Source organism: Neopsephotus bourkii, unplaced genomic scaffold, assembly GCF_033783945.1.
Source record: "Neopsephotus bourkii isolate Nb327-2 ecotype Australia unplaced genomic scaffold, CSIRO-AGI_Nbou_v1 NB_1154, whole genome shotgun sequence".
NCBI classification, from domain to species: Eukaryota; Metazoa; Chordata; class Aves; order Psittaciformes; family Psittacidae; genus Neopsephotus; species Neopsephotus bourkii.
Window position 1 is genome coordinate 3,871,714 of NW_026901640.1, and position 18,314 is coordinate 3,890,027.

The 18,314-nt window shown below is 42.8% G+C and overlaps 1 protein-coding gene across 1 annotated transcript in view; it reads right to left on the bottom strand.

Annotated features, from left to right (window-relative positions):
• Positions 1-658: 658 nt before the first annotated feature.
• PPM1E (protein phosphatase, Mg2+/Mn2+ dependent 1E) overlaps positions 659-18,314 on the bottom strand; it is a 67,529-nt gene continuing 49,873 nt past the window's right edge. Inside the window, exons 2-7 of the mRNA XM_061363571.1 lie at positions 13,366-13,484; positions 9,035-9,234; positions 7,140-7,328; positions 6,332-6,475; positions 5,937-6,030; positions 659-5,670 (exon numbers count right to left, since the gene is read on the bottom strand). Of these exons, the coding sequence (XP_061219555.1) occupies positions 4,604-5,670; positions 5,937-6,030; positions 6,332-6,475; positions 7,140-7,328; positions 9,035-9,234; positions 13,366-13,484 (1,813 nt within the window). The 3' untranslated portion in view covers positions 659-4,603. The remainder of the gene's footprint in view (positions 5,671-5,936; positions 6,031-6,331; positions 6,476-7,139; positions 7,329-9,034; positions 9,235-13,365; positions 13,485-18,314) is intronic.

An 18,314-nucleotide genomic window follows, 5' to 3' on the forward strand; every position in this document is an offset into this window, starting at 1 on the left:
ACTGCAGAGGAGCCATGGCTTTCACACAAATGTAGTTTTGTGTTTCATAGCTAGGGGGAGGCGCAGCCCTGAGCCACCTCAGGCACCACTTGCTCTGGTGGCCAAGTGCTGAGGGTGGCCTGTGACAGGCTGTGCCCTGTGGTAGTGCATCAGGAGTGTTCGGTGTTGTACAGGGCTGTGTTGATTACACACAGCTCAATTAGCAGTAATCATGATGCTCTGCTTTGTCACCACTCACAGGTGCTTTGCTTTAATGAGAGGCCTATGGTGAAGGAAGTGGTTTGATGGGGCATGTGCCCCACTCTGGTGCTGGGGTCCAGGGAAGGAGCTGGAACTGCCACACTTTGCTTATGTTATGGAAAATAATCTTACGCAGCACTGGCTTTTTAGCAAGAGCTGAGGAAAAGAGGCTTGGAGGACTCAGTTACCTGATTTGCTGTAACTGCCCCTTCCTTCCCTTCAGAACAGCTCAGAGCTGGGCTATGACAGGCCCCATGTGATAACACCACAGGTACCATGGTGCCAGCTGACACAACCACTGTTGTCCAGTTCTGGTACGTGCCACACAGAGGTAAGCTGCTTTCACCACGGGAAAGATGTTTAAGTCAGAGGGTGGTTGCTATCTCTGTTAGCTCTTAAATAAACAGACTATCTGAAGTGTGGTTTAAATTACTGTTTTATTAAGATATTGGTAAAACTTGAACAGTTTTTCCTGTATAAACATCTTCATAAATAAAATATGGATGACTAATACATGGTTGAAACTAATAGGTGGACTGTAGAACAAGACCACGGAGGGAAGTCCCAACACTGGGAAACGGTTTGCTTTAGTTTATTCACTGCATCAAGAACACATTATTGTCATGAACATGGTAATACAGAGAGGTCAACACAAGCCCCCGTGTCACAACCGCCGGCGGGAGTGCTTGGTGTATGGTGTGAGCTTGGTCCTGCACCCTGTTCCTGGCCCAGGTGAGGAAACCACAGCGCACAAGTGATACAGGAGTTGTATTGGACCCCAAGGGTTGTACTAGACCCTAAAGGAGAGGATTTTAGCTTTACTGCTGGCAAGTACAGTGTGAGTGCCTGATGGGCGAGGGCAGGGAAAGGCCAGGAACATTTTAAGTCAAAGGTTGTGTTAATGCTTCGTTATTGCACATGATACAAGGGTAGAAAGTTTTGTTCCTGTTGCAAAGAGGATATGAATTAAAGAAAGATCGCCCTAAGTTATAGGCATGATCAAAGCTGGAGTATCCCCTTCAATGGCTTTGTTTATGTGACTAGTGCCCAGTGAGTAAATTGTGCTAAAACAGTCCCTAATTTAGACCAATCTTTCTCATTTGCTTTTTCCTGCAGAACACTGCCACGGTGGGGAGGATTTCATGAGGCTGGCTCTGAACTACAGCAGCTGTGTCTATGAACACAGAACCCATTACACCTCATCTGCCCATAGGACATGTTTCTCACCGATGCACCACTATAAATGTGGCGTAAGGTAAAGTCTGCTTTGACATTGTCCTTGGGTGCTGCAATGCAATCTCAACCCCCTACTGAATGGTTTTAACTGGCAAGGACAATTGATGGCACTTCCAGGTAAAGAAAAGTTCTATACATGTGTTTCCACCCACCGTTAGTGCAAACCACGGTGGGATAAGGGTGCCCCGTCCCTGCAGTACAGACACCCCAAAGCTGCACCTTCCAGAAGTGTGCACACGGAACAACCAGAGAGGGGACTGCACAAATCCCACCAGGACTCACAGTGAAGAGCTTATGAGCAAGTTTTGAGCAACTTCAGACAAACAGCCTGGAGCCTCCTTCTCAAAACCACCCCAAGTTCACAAAAACCAACACAAAAAATGATGTTTTCACTCCCTACCTCCTAGTTCTGCACACAGGGTTAACACGTAAACTGAAACTGATGTGGGTTGTCTTAACGCAGAACAGGGATACTTCAGCTCTTTATTGGAAAGATTTGTTATACAAATTTCACCACCACTACGATACACAATAAAAATACAAAACACAGGTCACAGACTGAATCTCAGTAGCAACAGTTAATAAATACAATTGGATGCTTTTATATTAGCCTAGTATCTTTACATTGTCACCAGATAGACAATCAAAGTACGAGATACAGAACACTTAGATACTGTTAGAGAGGGATTATTGCTTACGTTAGCAAGCAGCAAGTAAGGGCACAGGAGTCTGAACTGAAGAGAACTACTTCCTATCAATCACCAGTGGCATTAAGAGAAAACACTGCATTTCACAAAGCACTGCTTTTTGTCTAGTGGGTAGAATCAAGAGCAGCATATATCAGACCAATAACCACTACTTGTAATAGTATAGAACTTTAAAGGACTTACCTTACAAATGGTTCCTATCTACTCTATAAATATGCGTTTAGTGAAGAAATGAACACTTGCTACCTATACAATGTTTTAACCTGACCACACTGGAACTATGATGGCAGAATTTTTTTCTCCTAGCAAGGTAAATGGTATGAGTGGCAGAATTATCACTTATGAATCCACACCTAAAAAGCTAAATCCTTCCCCAAAACAGCACACATGCAATCGAGCACTCGTCAACCGCTTCTGCAGACTGGGAAGAAGTTTTTATCATCTATCACAGCTCTTCATTCTCATTTACTCACACACAGAATTGCACTTACACCACCTTCCTCTCTGAAACACGACAGTAAGATGGACTTTCAATGCGTCATTATTACTGTGAAGAATTTGAAACAAAGGCACCGCAGAGATGCCCCAGAGTTGCATATTTTATCATCTCATGAGTTCTCAAATTTCCTCAGTAAATCTGAATTGGAACATACGCTGCAGCTGAAGAGAACGGCGACAACAGCTAAGGCTTAGTAAGATGACGGATAAGAGCCAATGATCCTGTAAGATTAAAAACAAAAAGCCTGAAAAAGATCAAAGGAATCTAAAGCCACACTCCAACTCCTGGTTACTCACAAAGCCTTTCACTGTTCCTCAGATTGCTTTTCAAATAGTGCAGCAAAGGCAGGAGCAGCAGAAAGTGGCAGAACTCAAGCCTTGCCATCTTGTCGTGTTGAATAATCTCCTGACTACTTAATACTAAAATACTTTGCAAATTCTAGCTAAGTACTGTTATTAAATTGTTACTGCTAAAATGATGAGAGTTGTACAGTAAGTGCCTATGAAGACTGACTTTATTCATACCCTTCCAAATATTTTACTGTAACGAAGAACAGCAACAGGTATGTATTTAGTGGAGCTGATGAGAATCGTCTGCTTACTTACATCCCAGTTAACTGCTCCCCCATGGGTTCAGCATCACCTCAACAGTAGGGATAAGCTGGCAGGTACCATGCGTTTTCCAGTGTGGTAAGTAACACTGCTCACTTCCCTTTCTGAACCCAGGTTTCACCAAAGCAGAGCTCTGGCTGGCCATTGAGTTTTACTCGCTCCACAAAATCCCAGGTGCAGCCCCTGCTCTTCTGCACCCACAGCGTTTCCACATGTCTGTGACTGCTCTGGCAGACTGGCATCCATTCCTACACACACTAGAAACCACCACACTGCAGCAGTGATGCTGCTCAGAGACGCAGGACGCTACCATCCTTCCAGCTGCAACTTCATATTAAATTATGCCTTTGCTACCTAGAAACCAAACAGCTCATCAGATTGCTCATTATCTCACACCAGCAGTTCTCTGGTTTGACTGGTTGAGTGGCAGTAATATTGTACTGAACATCTCCACAGATTGGTTTCTTTTCAGACCTGAGATGAAGTTACGGAGGAAAGAGGTTGGCTCAAAGAAATAAGCACAATCAATGTTCAATGAAAACCAGTTGAGAACAGTTTCCTAAACTGACAAACAAGAAAAATGCCACTAAAAGCACCGGAAAGATACGAACCTCTAGCCATAGGAAAGAATTGTTTTTAAGAACTACAAAACCCAATTTTCTTCATATTCCACTCTAAGTTACATGAACAAAAATAAGTAAATTGTGAGTCTGTACCTCAACTGGAGTCTGAGAACAGAGCAGCAGGAGCTCAGTTTGTCCATTCCTAAGTTACCTGGTAAAACCCTGTATGGCTTTTAGTCATCTACCTGCAAAAGTGGATAGAACTTTCTAATTCATCTTAATGCTTGCCTGAAATAAACAGAAAGCAGAACACAAAACAACCCCGCACACCTGGACTTCTACGGAAACTTCCCCCCCACTCCAAAAAAATATTGGCAGTTCTAATCCAGAATCTTGCTTTACATATTGCTCCACAGATTATCTTAGGCAGGTTCAACCTCTCGCATTTGTAAGGACTGTCGTTCCCTAACAGTGTCTATGAGGTGAACCAGCTGTTTGGCTTCCACCGGTGAATGTGGTCAGATACTCACATGTGCGGGTGGTTGGTGGCTGCGGCATTGCTCAGGGTGGCACCACCAGCAAACTTTATTGAAACAACTACATTTGTTAATTCCTAGATGTATTTACACATAGTTTGAGCTTTGCAGGGGATGGGAAATGCCCACCTTTTTTCGCTTTCTGATGATGCCAGTTTTATTTTGGGAATGTCTACTTTGGGAGTCTGATGGGGGAACACGAGGGGGATGGTTACATTTTACAGCATTGATGAAGGTATGACTCTGGTATACAATGACTTTGTCTTCGCATCAAAACCATGCTTTCACTGTGCGCTCTGTGACCAGCCAGCCTCCAGCATGGGGAGTGTCTGCCCCACACCCTTGCGCTCCTGCGGCCCTGGACAGGTAGGGACAGACTCGATCCATCTGTGTGGGGAGGCTCATGAGCCAAGAGCAGCGTGTGAAACTTTGGTTTGAGCCTGGCTCCTCGTTGCCTCTTCCGGCTACAGAGCCGGAAACGAAAGAGCGCAGCTCGTTTTCCCAAGGACTTGAATAGTTCATCTTCCAGCCCAACGAAAATGGGGGATATGCCCTTCACCCTGTAGATGCTCGGCCCTGTAGCACCCAGACTAAGAGGAGCGTCATACTCCCTGGGACTGCTCTGTCCACACATTGATGATGTGGTGCACTCTGGTGATTCATTCTTCACTCTTAGGCCATCGATCAAATTTGCACTCTTTGGTATACTGGGACTAAACACTTGAATTGGTGGCAGACATTTGGCACTCTGAGGTGTACTAGTTTCTGGTTTTGTCAGGTCTAAATAGCTTTGATCGTCAAACAGGATGCTTGACCCTATGCTTAAGCTAGTTCTGTCAGTGAAAGAATCCACCCGTCCCTCATACCCTAGATCTGCAGGTGCCGAGCACTGGTGCTGGGGCCACGGCCGTTTGCAGTCTCCATGGTTTTCTTTATCTTCCCCGTTGTCTTCCTGCCCACCTTGAAAAGAGTTCTCTGTCCAGTCTGACTCCTCGCTAACATTGACTGCTGCGTTCATGTCCCTGAGAAATACCACAATGACAGTAATGTTGTCGCTGGAACCGGCATCTCGAGCAGATGCCACTAATTTATGTGCTACCATGCTGCTGTCGCCATTATTCTCCTTTAGATGGTCAGCCACCACTTTGACTGCCTCATCGGGATTGACTGTGTCATAGAAACCATCACAGGCTAAAATGAGGTAGTCTTCAGAGCCATCTAGTACAGTGGAGGCAGAGTCTGCATCCCCACAGATGTATGGCTTGTGCTCAGCATCCCCTGTGGAAAAACACACAGATACGTAAGACCGTGGGTTTGCAGCCACTGCATCTGGAAGCCCTTTTATTAACACAGCATGGAGCCAATCACTCTTAACCCAAGTTAAAGCAATTATTTGGATTTATTCCCTCAAACTGTAGAGGAAGAAAGCAGAGGTTATTGCTCACAGGTCTACCTTCAGCTGTATTTCCAATCTGACTAGAAAATTAAAGTCTTTAATTAAAAAGAAAAGCAAGTCTCAAAAAGGAATTAAAGCCCACTCTTACCAATAGCTCTGGAGACTGAGAGGCTCCCATTCACCCTCCAGGCTCCAAACCAGACCACACAGCCACCAAGTGCCTCAATGCGCTTCTTCTCATCCTACAGCAAGGCAAGGTAAGAGAGTGTTTTGGACAGAGCCCTTAGTAGTGCTGCCATCAGGCTCTGAACACTGCAATAAATATTTGGGTGTTTTCACAAACACAGCACAAACGAGAAGAAAGGAGATGCACACACATCCATACCGACTTCCAAACAAACCAGGATAACTGAGGTATTCCCTCCTGCTCCAGGAGACACTGATAAGGCAACACTCAGTGTCCCAGCACCCCCCATAAAGCCGATACCTGTCAGCTTCAGTGGTAAACACTGCCCGGGTGGATTTCGAACAGGTTGTTCTCACCTCCCGATCTGGTTTGTGGGGTTTCATCAGTTCCACAGCTTGGCCTCTCCTTACGAGCATAACCTGGGAGTCCCCGAGCCAAGCCACATGCAGCATATTTCCTCGGATGAACGTCACCACCCCGGTGGTTCCACATCGCAGACTCTGGGGAGGGTGAAAAAAAATGGCCCCAGTTTTAAATAAGTAAATAAAAAACCATTTCAAGGCATTTCCTTGCTTAATGACTAAACATGTTGATATTCCAGTGCACAGCCTGTTCCCCCGGAGGAACAGGGCTTGATTTTTGCCTTGTGACTTCCCTTGCACTGGAATTGCTTTCTGGAAGCTGGGCTCTGCTGTGCTCCTGTTGTACTTGACTTCCTGTGCCACTTTCCTATCTTCTGACATTAACATATACCTGTTAATGAACTTGGAGGGAGGTTTATTTGTAAGCATCTTGAATTCCATGCACTTAACTCAGCCCTTGCATGAGTTTAGGAGGCCTAGAAGTCAGTTATCCATTTATTCTGGAGCTAACCAAAATGTATGTTGTAGAGATGAGGAGGAAAAAACACCCCAAGGACTAAACCTAGTTAGCATTTCAACACATGAATGTTCAGCAGCATCCTTCTAAATGAACTGGCGGTTGTGAGAAGTGGAGGCTGACATCTTTATGGAACATGAAGAAGCCCACCAGTGGGCACTGGTACCACAGAGTGTGCATGGACAGCTCTGTTCTGAGCACTGGGCTATGCTCAGTACAGCACTTGGAGCCCACCGCTTACAAGGACAAAACTGATCGATTAATACACTCAGGTAACTCAGTCACCTCTCTGGCTGCCTTCTGGACAAAGCGCTCATCGGTCACCCGGAAAGCTCGGCACAGTGCTTCTGCTGGGTCATGCTGAAACATCTCCTGATGGACCATGTTCACATGGAGATGGATGGAGGCATAGATGGCAGCATCCACTCCCCCGTGACCATCAAACACTGCAAAATAAGCTTGCTCCTCTTGGTCCTGTCAATGGAAATACATTGAGAAAACAACTCAGGAAAAAGCAATGCAAACAGCTAACTATATTGTCTTAAAACTTTTGAACTTGAGATCTGTGGCATCCTTATTTAACTGCACTTAGAGACAGTTTCTACTGGAAAATCAAACTATTCAGACCATCTTCACTTGCATCAATGGGAAATTTCCACCTTACAGCTGATGAATTCTATCTGTGAACTGCAAGAGATGCCCTGCAGGAACCAGCTGTGTAGCACTCTCAGTGCTCCTTATGTCCCATTCGTTACAATTCACTCGCTCAAACAGAAAGTGCTACTCTCATCAACTTGTGCTGGAGGTTTTGTGACTGCAAAAATCAGAGAGAGATAAGAACATCCAATACAGTTTGCATGAAGCCTACACGAGGACTGGAAACCACCTGGGATAAAATGCCAGTACAGGTAAAATGTGAAGCCAGCCAGCCTCTGCTTTCATTCTTTAATCTCATCCGTATCACCATAGATGCCTGGGTTTTCCTTTTAAACCCTCCATGTACTCTCTCATCAGGTAACTGTGATTACATTCACAAATGGAATACAGCAGAATCACTCGTCTTCAAGTCAGTTTTCTCAGCTGCCCTTATCTGTTCAGAGAAACAATGCTGTACCAAGAGACAGCAACTCCTGTGCCTGTTCATACACAGAACACACCAACCCACTCTCAGTGCCAATTCAACCTTGACAGCCATCTCGATTACTAGAATATTTGTATGTTGTAATTTTTAAGTAATAGGCTCCTACATAAATTGGAGTAAGAAAGCTGGCAATTGACAGGCAAAGGAAACATCTACCTCTGTTTGCATTAATATCACCTACGACAAGAAGGTGGATGGGGTAGAAGATGGTTATTAAAGAGACAGGAGGTAATAAAGAACCAATTATGCAGCAAGCTGATCCTAAAGGTAAAATTATTGCCATTATCTGCCATCCTTTAGTGTCCAGTTCTATATCTGAAGGAAGAGTGGGCTTAAGTGTTTGACTGATGGTCACATAAAGAAATTAACAGAGGGAAGTCTGGCCCTAGTTCCAGCAAACTAGTAATGTTGCTAGATTCTTGTGGTTTTCCTCTAAATTTTGTGCTTGGTTTTGATTTTTTTTTTTCCCTACTTTCTTTCCTTATTCTTGCTCTTGGCTTTTTCCTCCCAAAAGAAAGCAGTACAGATCCACCCCTGCAGGCAACTGTCTTCAGCGATGAACTGTAAGGTGAACCACTTCCTTGTTTCCATCAGCAGTCCTCTTCTACACCTGGGCATCTTCAGCCACAGAGAGGGTCCTACCTTTATTTATCACTTGGTACTGCAATGCATCAGGTGCCACTCACAAAAGCAGGGCTACTTTCTGCACAGTGGCAAGTCAGTCCTTCAGCCACTGTATAAGTGGATCGTCAGGATGGCCCAGATACAAACTTTGTTCAGTTAGATAACATTTCATCAGAAGTCTTTTAAAAGTGCTCTTTTATTCTATATACCTTATGTAGATAATGCACATCGTATTGCCACTATGGTTCTGGAATACCGACTGAACTAACTTAAGACCAGGTTTGTCACCTGTCAATCCTCCTCATGTCCATCCCAGGCACGAATTTCATTTTCATAGTAGATGACTGCCTAGTTTCCCCAAGAATGCAGACTGCATTTAGCACATGCAGTTGTCTTCTACACGATCTCTTCTTACCTCAAGGTTGAAGAGCATGTTGAAGTCTGGGATGCAGACGTGTTTGTCTTCCATCTTCCTGCGCATATTCTTGATGGCATGGATGGATGTCTCATAGTAGCGGTGGGGCTTTGGCTGGAGTGGAAAGTCTTTCACCCAGTTGCTGCAGATCTCATGCAGCTTGCTGAAAACTAAGCGGGCCAACTTCACTGTCTCGATCTCTAGGGAAGACAAAAACCACAAATGAAAGGCCAAGAGCGTCATTAAGAGAGATTTTTTTTCTTGCATACATTACAAAGATGAAACAAAACCAGTTTAGCTAACCATCTGAAATGGATGTCAGCAGGGAAATTCTGGACTCTGGTGCATAAAAAAGGAAGCCAAACTCACCATAATCAGCATTCATTAGTAAGCAACTCACTGTTTTGTCTTTTTAACTTAAACATTCCCCTGTGCCTTTGGGGAACTCATTTGCGGCATCAGAAAAAATGAAAAGCAAGAACATTTCCCTCAGCATTCGAACCCCTGTGTCGCTCTGCACAGGGTGGTGCAACTGTGCCGCAGCAGCTCCGAGAGGGACTTTGTCATGGCAAATAGCATCACATATGAAAACCATGTCCATTACAATGATGTACTGGGTTTAGACCAAACTCTATTCCAAACAATAGCTCACTGCAGTGCTGAGGCAACAGAGGGGTAAATAACCTACAGAAATTAACAGTGTTACTTTAAGATGTTTTGGTGGTTCACACATTCAGTAGCACACGCATTCTGGTACCTTCTTGAGCTTAATAATATTATTTCCAGATTCCTGCCTAGCCTTTGTCTCAAAGAAATCTGCACGAGCAAACGGGAAAGCCAGAAAAGTCTTAAATTTAAGGAAATGCTGAACTGAGAAATAGTAATTTTAAAATATGTGAAAAATTGGGCACTTGACAATCGTTCTGAATCTCAGGGGAGGAAAACAGGAAGTAAGCATCAAAGCTGAACACATCAAAACCTCTTTGCTCATGAGCATTCAAAGCCAGAGATCTTCAAAACTAAACACCACTAATCCATGAGTGTCGATCATTCCTGGAGAAGGACTAGCTCAAAAACCAGGAATAGAGGGGAGACTTACAACATCTCTCAGTTCACAGAAATTCCCTTAAGAACCTAAAAGCACCTTTTATGCATTTCTGCACTATGTCTACACAAGATATGGGCTATAATGACCAGGTGCCCAAGATCCTTAGGAGCAAGATACATTCCCAGCTCTGCTGATGATGAGTTTGTTAAAGCTTGATTTGCGGAACAGCCATTAAGCTGGAAATAAACTACATACAGAATCAAAAGAAGGAGTCAGATTCTTGACTACACAGCTTTGAAAACTAGTGATGGAAATGAAATTACAAGGTCATCCCACTGCTGTCATATTAACGGGTACCAATTCCCACACACCTATACTGATCTCACCAGTGCCACCAGAAATCCCTCTGCTGTGTAACACATTTAAAGAGGAAACACCTACAGCCTGACATGTCCAAATTTTACTTTCCAGAAGTAAACCCCACAGACTTGCTCTTCCATTTCTTTCCACTGGGCATATATGAAGGGAAACAGTGACATTTCAATGTCACATGGCTGTTACACTTCAGAGTGTCACTCTGAAGAAGGAAGGAAGCAAACCCATTGGCTGTGCTGAGATACTAAACACCCTTCCCCAGCAGGGAGTGTGCGTAGTGTCAGCATCATCAATAATTGCTCTTCAGGTTAAAACAGGAGAAAGGGCCACAACAGCTAAACCACCCCCTCACAGCTGTAAATTACTCATCAATTGTTAAGGTTGCGGTGCTGAGCCAGAGCTGACTCAGCTGTCACTGCGCTTGTGTCATGGAGAATTTCATTTCCCTCCTGCTGCTCCAAAATCCCCAGCGTTGGAAGTGGCACTTAATTGTACCACAGCTCGTGGGAAATCCAGCTCAGGCATTACTGTTCCCAAAGAAGATTGACTTTTAGGGCAAAATTAGGGGAGAAAGAATACCAGTAATCAGTCTGCTTTTTAGTACCTGAATTTTAAGACTTTTCCTGACGACGCAGGTAGCGTGACAACAGGTTTAGTACTCAGGTTTATAGACACATCAGCAAGCCAATGAGCAAGGTTTTCCTTAATCTAAGAGCTCCATTTTCTGACTAGTCAATGACCTCCTCAGCTGTAGTAATCACATCTCCTAGATCCTGGAAAGACTGGGTAATGGGACTCTGTGATGTCTGCTGGATATTGTAGATACCTTCACCACATAATGTGGTCCTACTATCCAGGCTCCTTTGGTGGTTTCCTTAACAAGGCCAAACCCCTACATGAATATTCTCCTCCTCAAAGAAGAAAACTAAAGGTTCTTACCTCAAAAAGAAAAAAACGAAAACAAATGCATTTAGTTCTCATGGAAGCTCTCTTGCTCCTCTCCAGTTCAACTGGAGAAAAGAAATCTCCCACGGCCTATGACTTTTAGGTTTTGTTCTTGATATCCAAACACACGTGGTCACCCCAAACATAAGAGGCCCATATTCTATATTTGTGGACTCAAAATAGATTTCCTTTTTTTAAGATTAGCATTCTTCTTTCACAAAGCTTCTTATTTCCTTCCCACCAGTGCACCAGTAACTGCTTTTATCACTCCTAAGTATGCAGTATGATTTGTGGCACTGCATTCCCCAGAGTGAAATGTGTCACTAAGGAAATTTGGAATTACTTTTTTTCTTCCAGCAAATCCAAACTTGAGGCAAATCAGGTAAATGTTTCCTTGTATTACACAGAGTAAAATCCTTGCTGGGTTCATAAGAAAAACATAAATCAAAACCAGCTAGCAAAATTCAGCATGGTTTCATGTTCTGTAGCAGTCCAAGCGTTATTAGGATAAGCAGTGAACTCTGCTCACTGAGGTATATAATGAAGTACCTTCATCGTGACAATTCACCTCAATGTAGTGCATCGGGAGTGCACTTTTAGTGCCTGCCTGTCTGTACACATACCAATGTATGTTTGCATCTGTGTATTACAAATTTAGATGTATTTGAATGGCAAACCCTGTAGGTGTGATGGGTTTGTCGTGGGTTGGGTTTTGGGGGTTTTTTTCCTTCTTTTTTCTTTTTCTTTTGTTGAACTCCTCAGTTATTCTGTGTGGAGGCTTAGTCAACATTTCCTTGGAGACTGTCAAATATTTATGCAAGTCTCAGAGATCTCAATTTGAATTAATGAAGGCTGCTCAGCCAGAACAATGACAAATCTATTCCATTTACCTGCTCAGCAGGAGGAGGCAGCAATACCTACAAAAAGAGAACCCATGGCATGTTTTTCTGTTCTCAGGTTTCCAAAGGCCTCTGAGAAACACAGAAGAATCTTCCTTTTTGTAGAGCCAGATTTATATATCCTACCTATTCCCAGAACCATTTACTCATTTTTTGTAGTCAAAAAAGGAAGGAATGAACAAATGGTTTGGTGACTGTATACTCCAGATAAAAATGACAGAATGCCTCTCAATACATCTGAGTAACATTGTTCTTCATTGTACCGAGCACCTCAGAAAGTTTTGCAAGGTTATTTAGGTCAACAGAATCCTGACATGCTTTAGGGGCATGACTTTGAGCTGGATGCTGCAATGGAGACAAAAAAATGGAGAAAAGGAAATCTTCCTTTTAAGCACCAAGTATCTTTATCCTATCCTTTGCTAAAACTATATAAAAAATAAAAACCATAGTAAAAACTATGCTGACTGAAATGACTCAGAATTAAATTCTCTCTTCCCTCATACATGTGACTTTGCTCTAAGGATGAAAGAGGACAACTGGCACTTGCCAGGATGACCACATAATCTAAAGTGCTTGTAAAGAAATTCATGGCCACCAGGTATGAAGGTGCACTTAAGAGACAGGCCTGAATTCCACTCGGTCTTAAGGAACAAAAATTTGATAAAAGAATCAAGTACAATCAGAGAAAGACACATTTAAAACCAGAATTCAATAGTAAAAGTTGAAACTAGACAATGCTTAAAGATGAGAAAACTTTGACTAAGAAATTAGACATTAGCTCTACCATGAGTGGCAGTGGATTCTCCATTAATCTTTTTATGGGATTAGTCAATATGGGATATTCCTTTACAAGAAATCTAGTCCAACTTCATTTAGCTAGCTGGTAGAAGGAACTAATCTGAGGAAAATATAGTACCATGCCAGTGGTCAGACCAGATGGACCACTCAAGGTAATGCTGACTTTAAAAAGCTATCAATTATCATCTGCAGTGTTACAGTATACACTGTAAATGAGAGATCCACACCATGTAAAACTGTACATCATCACGTGCAGATGTACTTACGTATGATTCCATCTGCGTTGTCCACATGCTTTGGCAAATAGTGTGCCGAAAGATCACTCTGAAGGACTTCATCTGAAGTTGCTCTAGCTAAAGCAGCAGCCAAAAATGAAGGGCAATTACTGGAAAAGAAAGAAAGAAAAAAAAAAAGAAAGAAAAAAAAAGAAACAAACACAAAAAGAAACCCACAAAAAGATATTTTCATCTGATTGAGCAAGGTAGCTTGCAGTCGGAAATGCATAACAACACTTCTAGGAACTCTGTTTCACTCCTGTGGTCTCTGGTTTTTAAATTTAAACATTCCATTTTGTAACCTCTATTTAAATGCTTTTTAAATCTAGACTTTACCCCCCTGCAGAGTCTGTCATACAACCCCTATTTAGCATACATTTCCTACATACGCATTACACTTATCTTGAGCTCATTCTGTCCAGTTTCTCCTAAGAACTGGATTCATGATTCTGAAGGGTAAGCGAATCATAGAATCATAGAATAGTTAGGGATGGAAAGGACCTTAAAATCATATAGTTCCAAGCCCTCTGCCATGAGCAGGGATGCCTCACACTAGACCATGTTGCCCAAGGCTCTGTCCAGCCTGGCCTTGGATACCAGCAGAGATGAAGCATTTACCACTTCTTTGGGCAACCTGTTCCAGTGCCTCACCACCCTTACAGTAAAGGAACTTCTTCTTTATACCTTTATATCTATATATATAAACTGAACTTCCCCTGTTTCAGTTTAAACCCATTCCCCCTTGTCCTATCACTACAGTCCCTGATGAAAAGTCCCTCTCTGGCAATCCTGTAGGCCCCCTTCAGATAAAGTGTCCAAAACCTCACCAAGGGGCACTGAAAGTTAAGGCAAACCCATAGAAGGCTAGAAGTTGATGTGCCTAAGGTTAAAAAGTTCCCTCATGAATGATCCCTATCAACAGTAAAATGGCTTTAACTCACTGTAGCTTAATTAAGCCTGATATTTCCCAGGGTTAATTAATCTATAGTAAACCAAGTCACTTTAATGTACACTTTCTCATTCAAGATGGGTTTAATACCTCTTAATCTATGTATGACTTTTTATTTCCCATTGGTCTGCCTTAGCTGCCCTGGGTGTTCCTTACTGACACAGCCTGAAGCTTCCAGTTTCCATCATTATCATCAGGGTTAACAATGTCCTCCGTAAGACATGTCTACTATTGCAGGACCACATCAGAAACCATCCATCAACAACAGAATTCTGCATCAGCTACTTCAGGGAATATGCAATAAGCACATATACTTCCTTAGCCTATTTCTTCTGCTTATGCCCAGTAAGTCCATTCACATGATTTTAGCACGGTTGGAGAAGGGGTGTTAGCATAGAATAATCAGCCCAACCAGATCCAGAGGATAAAAACTTCTACACATACAACTGGACTCATCAGCCTTCATGCTGGAGCCTGAGAAGCACATGGTGACTGTCACTTGCATTCACATAAAGTTCACTGGCCAGGAAAGCCAACTGCCACCCTAAACTGGCCCATATACCACAGCTTCCGCATGGAGATCCGAGTTCCAGGAGAAAATCAGATTTGCCAGACTTGAGTTTTTTGAAATGCCATTTAACTGTAAGTTTTTCCAGATACTTGATACCAAATGCTGCTCCAATCAGTAACATTATGTAACAGATTTATGCAAAATAAGTCCTCCAAACCTCATTATTTACTATTCAACACATCTACGAATCATTTAAATATAAGATTAGCAATAAATAGCTTTGCCCAAGTGATATATTGCCACAAGAGAAGCTCTGACCCTTGAAGTTACTCAGAAAGCCACTCGTACCACGATCCTGCACCATCAGTAAGAGTATTTCCTAGAATTAGCAGGAGAGTATTCTGCTCACGCAGCACCTCCAAGCCTCAGCAACGTGCGCGCTAATGAAGCATGACTGCTGGAGGAAATCCGCTGTCTTAGGACTGGCTCTTCCCAGCACAACACGGGAACTCTGATCCTATTTACATACAGCAATGCCCGGTGGTAAGAGTAATCGGCAAGAGGAAAACACACCGGGACCTCTTTTACTTCTAGGGTGTGTAGAAGCTGGTTTTCTATCTTGTCTTGTCTGCCTTTATTTAGCTCACAAAGAGCAGGCTTTTCATTTCTATTATTAGCTCAAATACTCCAGAGCAGTGATACTGGTTACTGTTCATGTTATGTGCAATTTCCATATTACCAAAAAAGCCAGAGATTGCGATGGCTGGGACAGAATAATTCTATCAGCAATTAGCAACACTGGGAGGACAAGGCTCTGAAAAAAACAGAGAAAGATGAAGATTCAGCCTCAGTAATGCACAGAAGAACCCAGACCGAGAACATTTACAATCTCAAGCCAGGCAGAGGTTGCCTCAGGTGCCAAGGCAGCAGGCAGTGCCAGCATCTGCAGGAATCCGAGCTCATTCCCCAGACCAAGGCTTGCCCTCACCAGCTCAGTGCCGAACGTTTTTAGGAAAACCTAACCTGGTTTGGGTCACTTTCAAACAACCCTCAGGAACATCCACTGATGCACAAAGAGGGAACCTGGTTACGAGCTGAAGCAACAACTGTGGCTAAAATAGACTCAGGGGCTAAAACAGAGACTCAGGACATAAAACACCACCTCCTGACATGAGGAACCTCTGCTCTGCCTGGGGTTGGAAGGTGGGAATGACACACCTATGGTGACCAGAGTAATGAAAATTAATATCTGGAATTTCAGGTACTATTTTAACCATAGTGACAGATTACAAAATTGAAAAGTGCGTTTACAACCTATGTAGCTGGTCAGAGTATTGTCCCAGTCAGCTCCAAATGCTATTTACATGTCCCTACAGCCAATGGTAGCTTTTTAGCTCAGGAGCTCTTCAGGTATCCAGAGTCCATTTCCATTACAATACTAAACCTACACAAAAAGCTGCTAAAGATGTTACCAGATAAATTAAAGGATTTTAAGTACATCCTTCCTGATTCTCTGGCAGCGTGGGTGTGTTTAGAACACCCACAGTTGCATTGCAGCAAACCTGGAATAACTCTACTAAGGTAATAAATCAAGCCCAAAAGTGGGAAAGTTTCCATCAATTAAGTTTGAGGAAAAACAATCTGAAGTGGGCTTAACTCAGCTCACATATTTTTATGTTATCAGCTTAACGCACAACTCTGCTCCTTCCTGAGAGCATTAAAGTGGTGAAGACTTTCCAAACATTTTCTCTGAGCTATCCTCTAAATCTAATATAAGGTCTTCTACTAAAAAAAGAGATGGCAAGTTTACAATTCTTATTGTATGAAAACTTACCATTGGGATTCGAGTGACATCAATTTTGATGGAAAATGTAGAGAAAAATAAATCAGCTGAAGGCTTTCCTTCTTTGTCTGGCCACTCTTTGTCCTAATAATAACAGCCGCCTGCCAAAGAATTAATTGCCCTTGGCATTTGCTCATCACAAAGCTTCTTATGTAGCTGTTACAGGACTATGCCATGTAAGCAGGGAAGTGACCAGATGCAGACAGATAACTTCCTCTTCCTGATTAGTGCAACTCAAAATTTACTTCCCTTACTTGGCTCCTGAGAGGACTGTAGTTGAATTACTTCTCCCCTTCAAGGAACATCAGACTGCACCAGAGGTTTTTAACTTCTTTTACAATAGATTAGATGTTCAAGTCAAACCATTACCTGGACACTTCATTAGTTACACCAAGACAAACGAAGAATCAGCTCTAGGATCTTTGTTCTTATCACAAAAGTGAACATTCAGGTGAGCACCTACAGCATCCCACAAAACAGCAAGGACCCACCCTTGAATGATCAGACTTTGCCATTCTTGTAGTCCTCATGTCTCTGACACAAACCAAGTAGCAGCAGACAGGATTCATGTGGACATCGGAGGTGCACTGCATCTTGCTGCTGGCATAACTAAGGATTATCTGCTGGCTGAAAATAAATTCTTCTGCCACATTCTAGATGCTCAAAATTTATTAGTCATTAAGTTATGACAAATTGAAACTGGGAGAGCACGATCTTGTTTAGCACGGAGCTAGAAATGCCTTCATCTATTCACAGCTATGCCACTAATTCAGCAGCCCACTTTGGACGAGTCACTTCATCACTCAGACCATCAATTCCTCATCTACAAACAAGGGATGATAATGTCACTTCACCAGTGAGAGGAAAAGGAAGCAGGCCACAGAAGGCTTAATTCAGTGTTTGTAAAAAAGTCTTCAAGATTTCTAGATGAGAGCACAACTGAAGGGAAAAATACCAATATGACAGTGGAAGATATTTTCAATCTATCCAAGACTTATGGAGCTTTCACACTTTCATTTGGTATTCTCTGTTATCGTACGCTGCCAGAAGTGCTAAGTGGAATACCCAGGCAAACAACTCTAGACAGGCACGTACAGTCTGATGCAGGCAGTGGACTCAACAGTCATGAACAACTGCATGACATAAACACATTTTTAGAAAAGTTGATGCATCTCAAAAAAGGAAAGCCATGAAAGGCAAACATCAAGTTCTCAAAACTCAGTAACGCTGGAGCATTAGCACTACTGATGGCAAAATAATGCTAAAGGCACATTGATGCCCCGACCAAAATACACAACTTAGTGCCACCACTGCTTGAAAATAATTAACACTGCTACGGTCTGATGGCAAATTGTTAAGGTTTCACTAACCCAAACAAAGAAAGGAAAATGGACCAGAAAGTACTGGTGCCTTTCAAAGGCCAAAGAGGTCAGTAAATCACAAAACATACAGTGTTCCTATTATCTCAGGAATCCCCTGACACTACAGAACAGCAACTGTTTTAGTTAGAATGAAACATGATTTAAATAGAAATGCTATTCAATCTGCTGAAACACAAATCCACAGGCAAACAGTACAGAGCATCGTATATGGTTTCACGCAGCAATCCAAGATTCCAAGACCAAGAACACGACCTG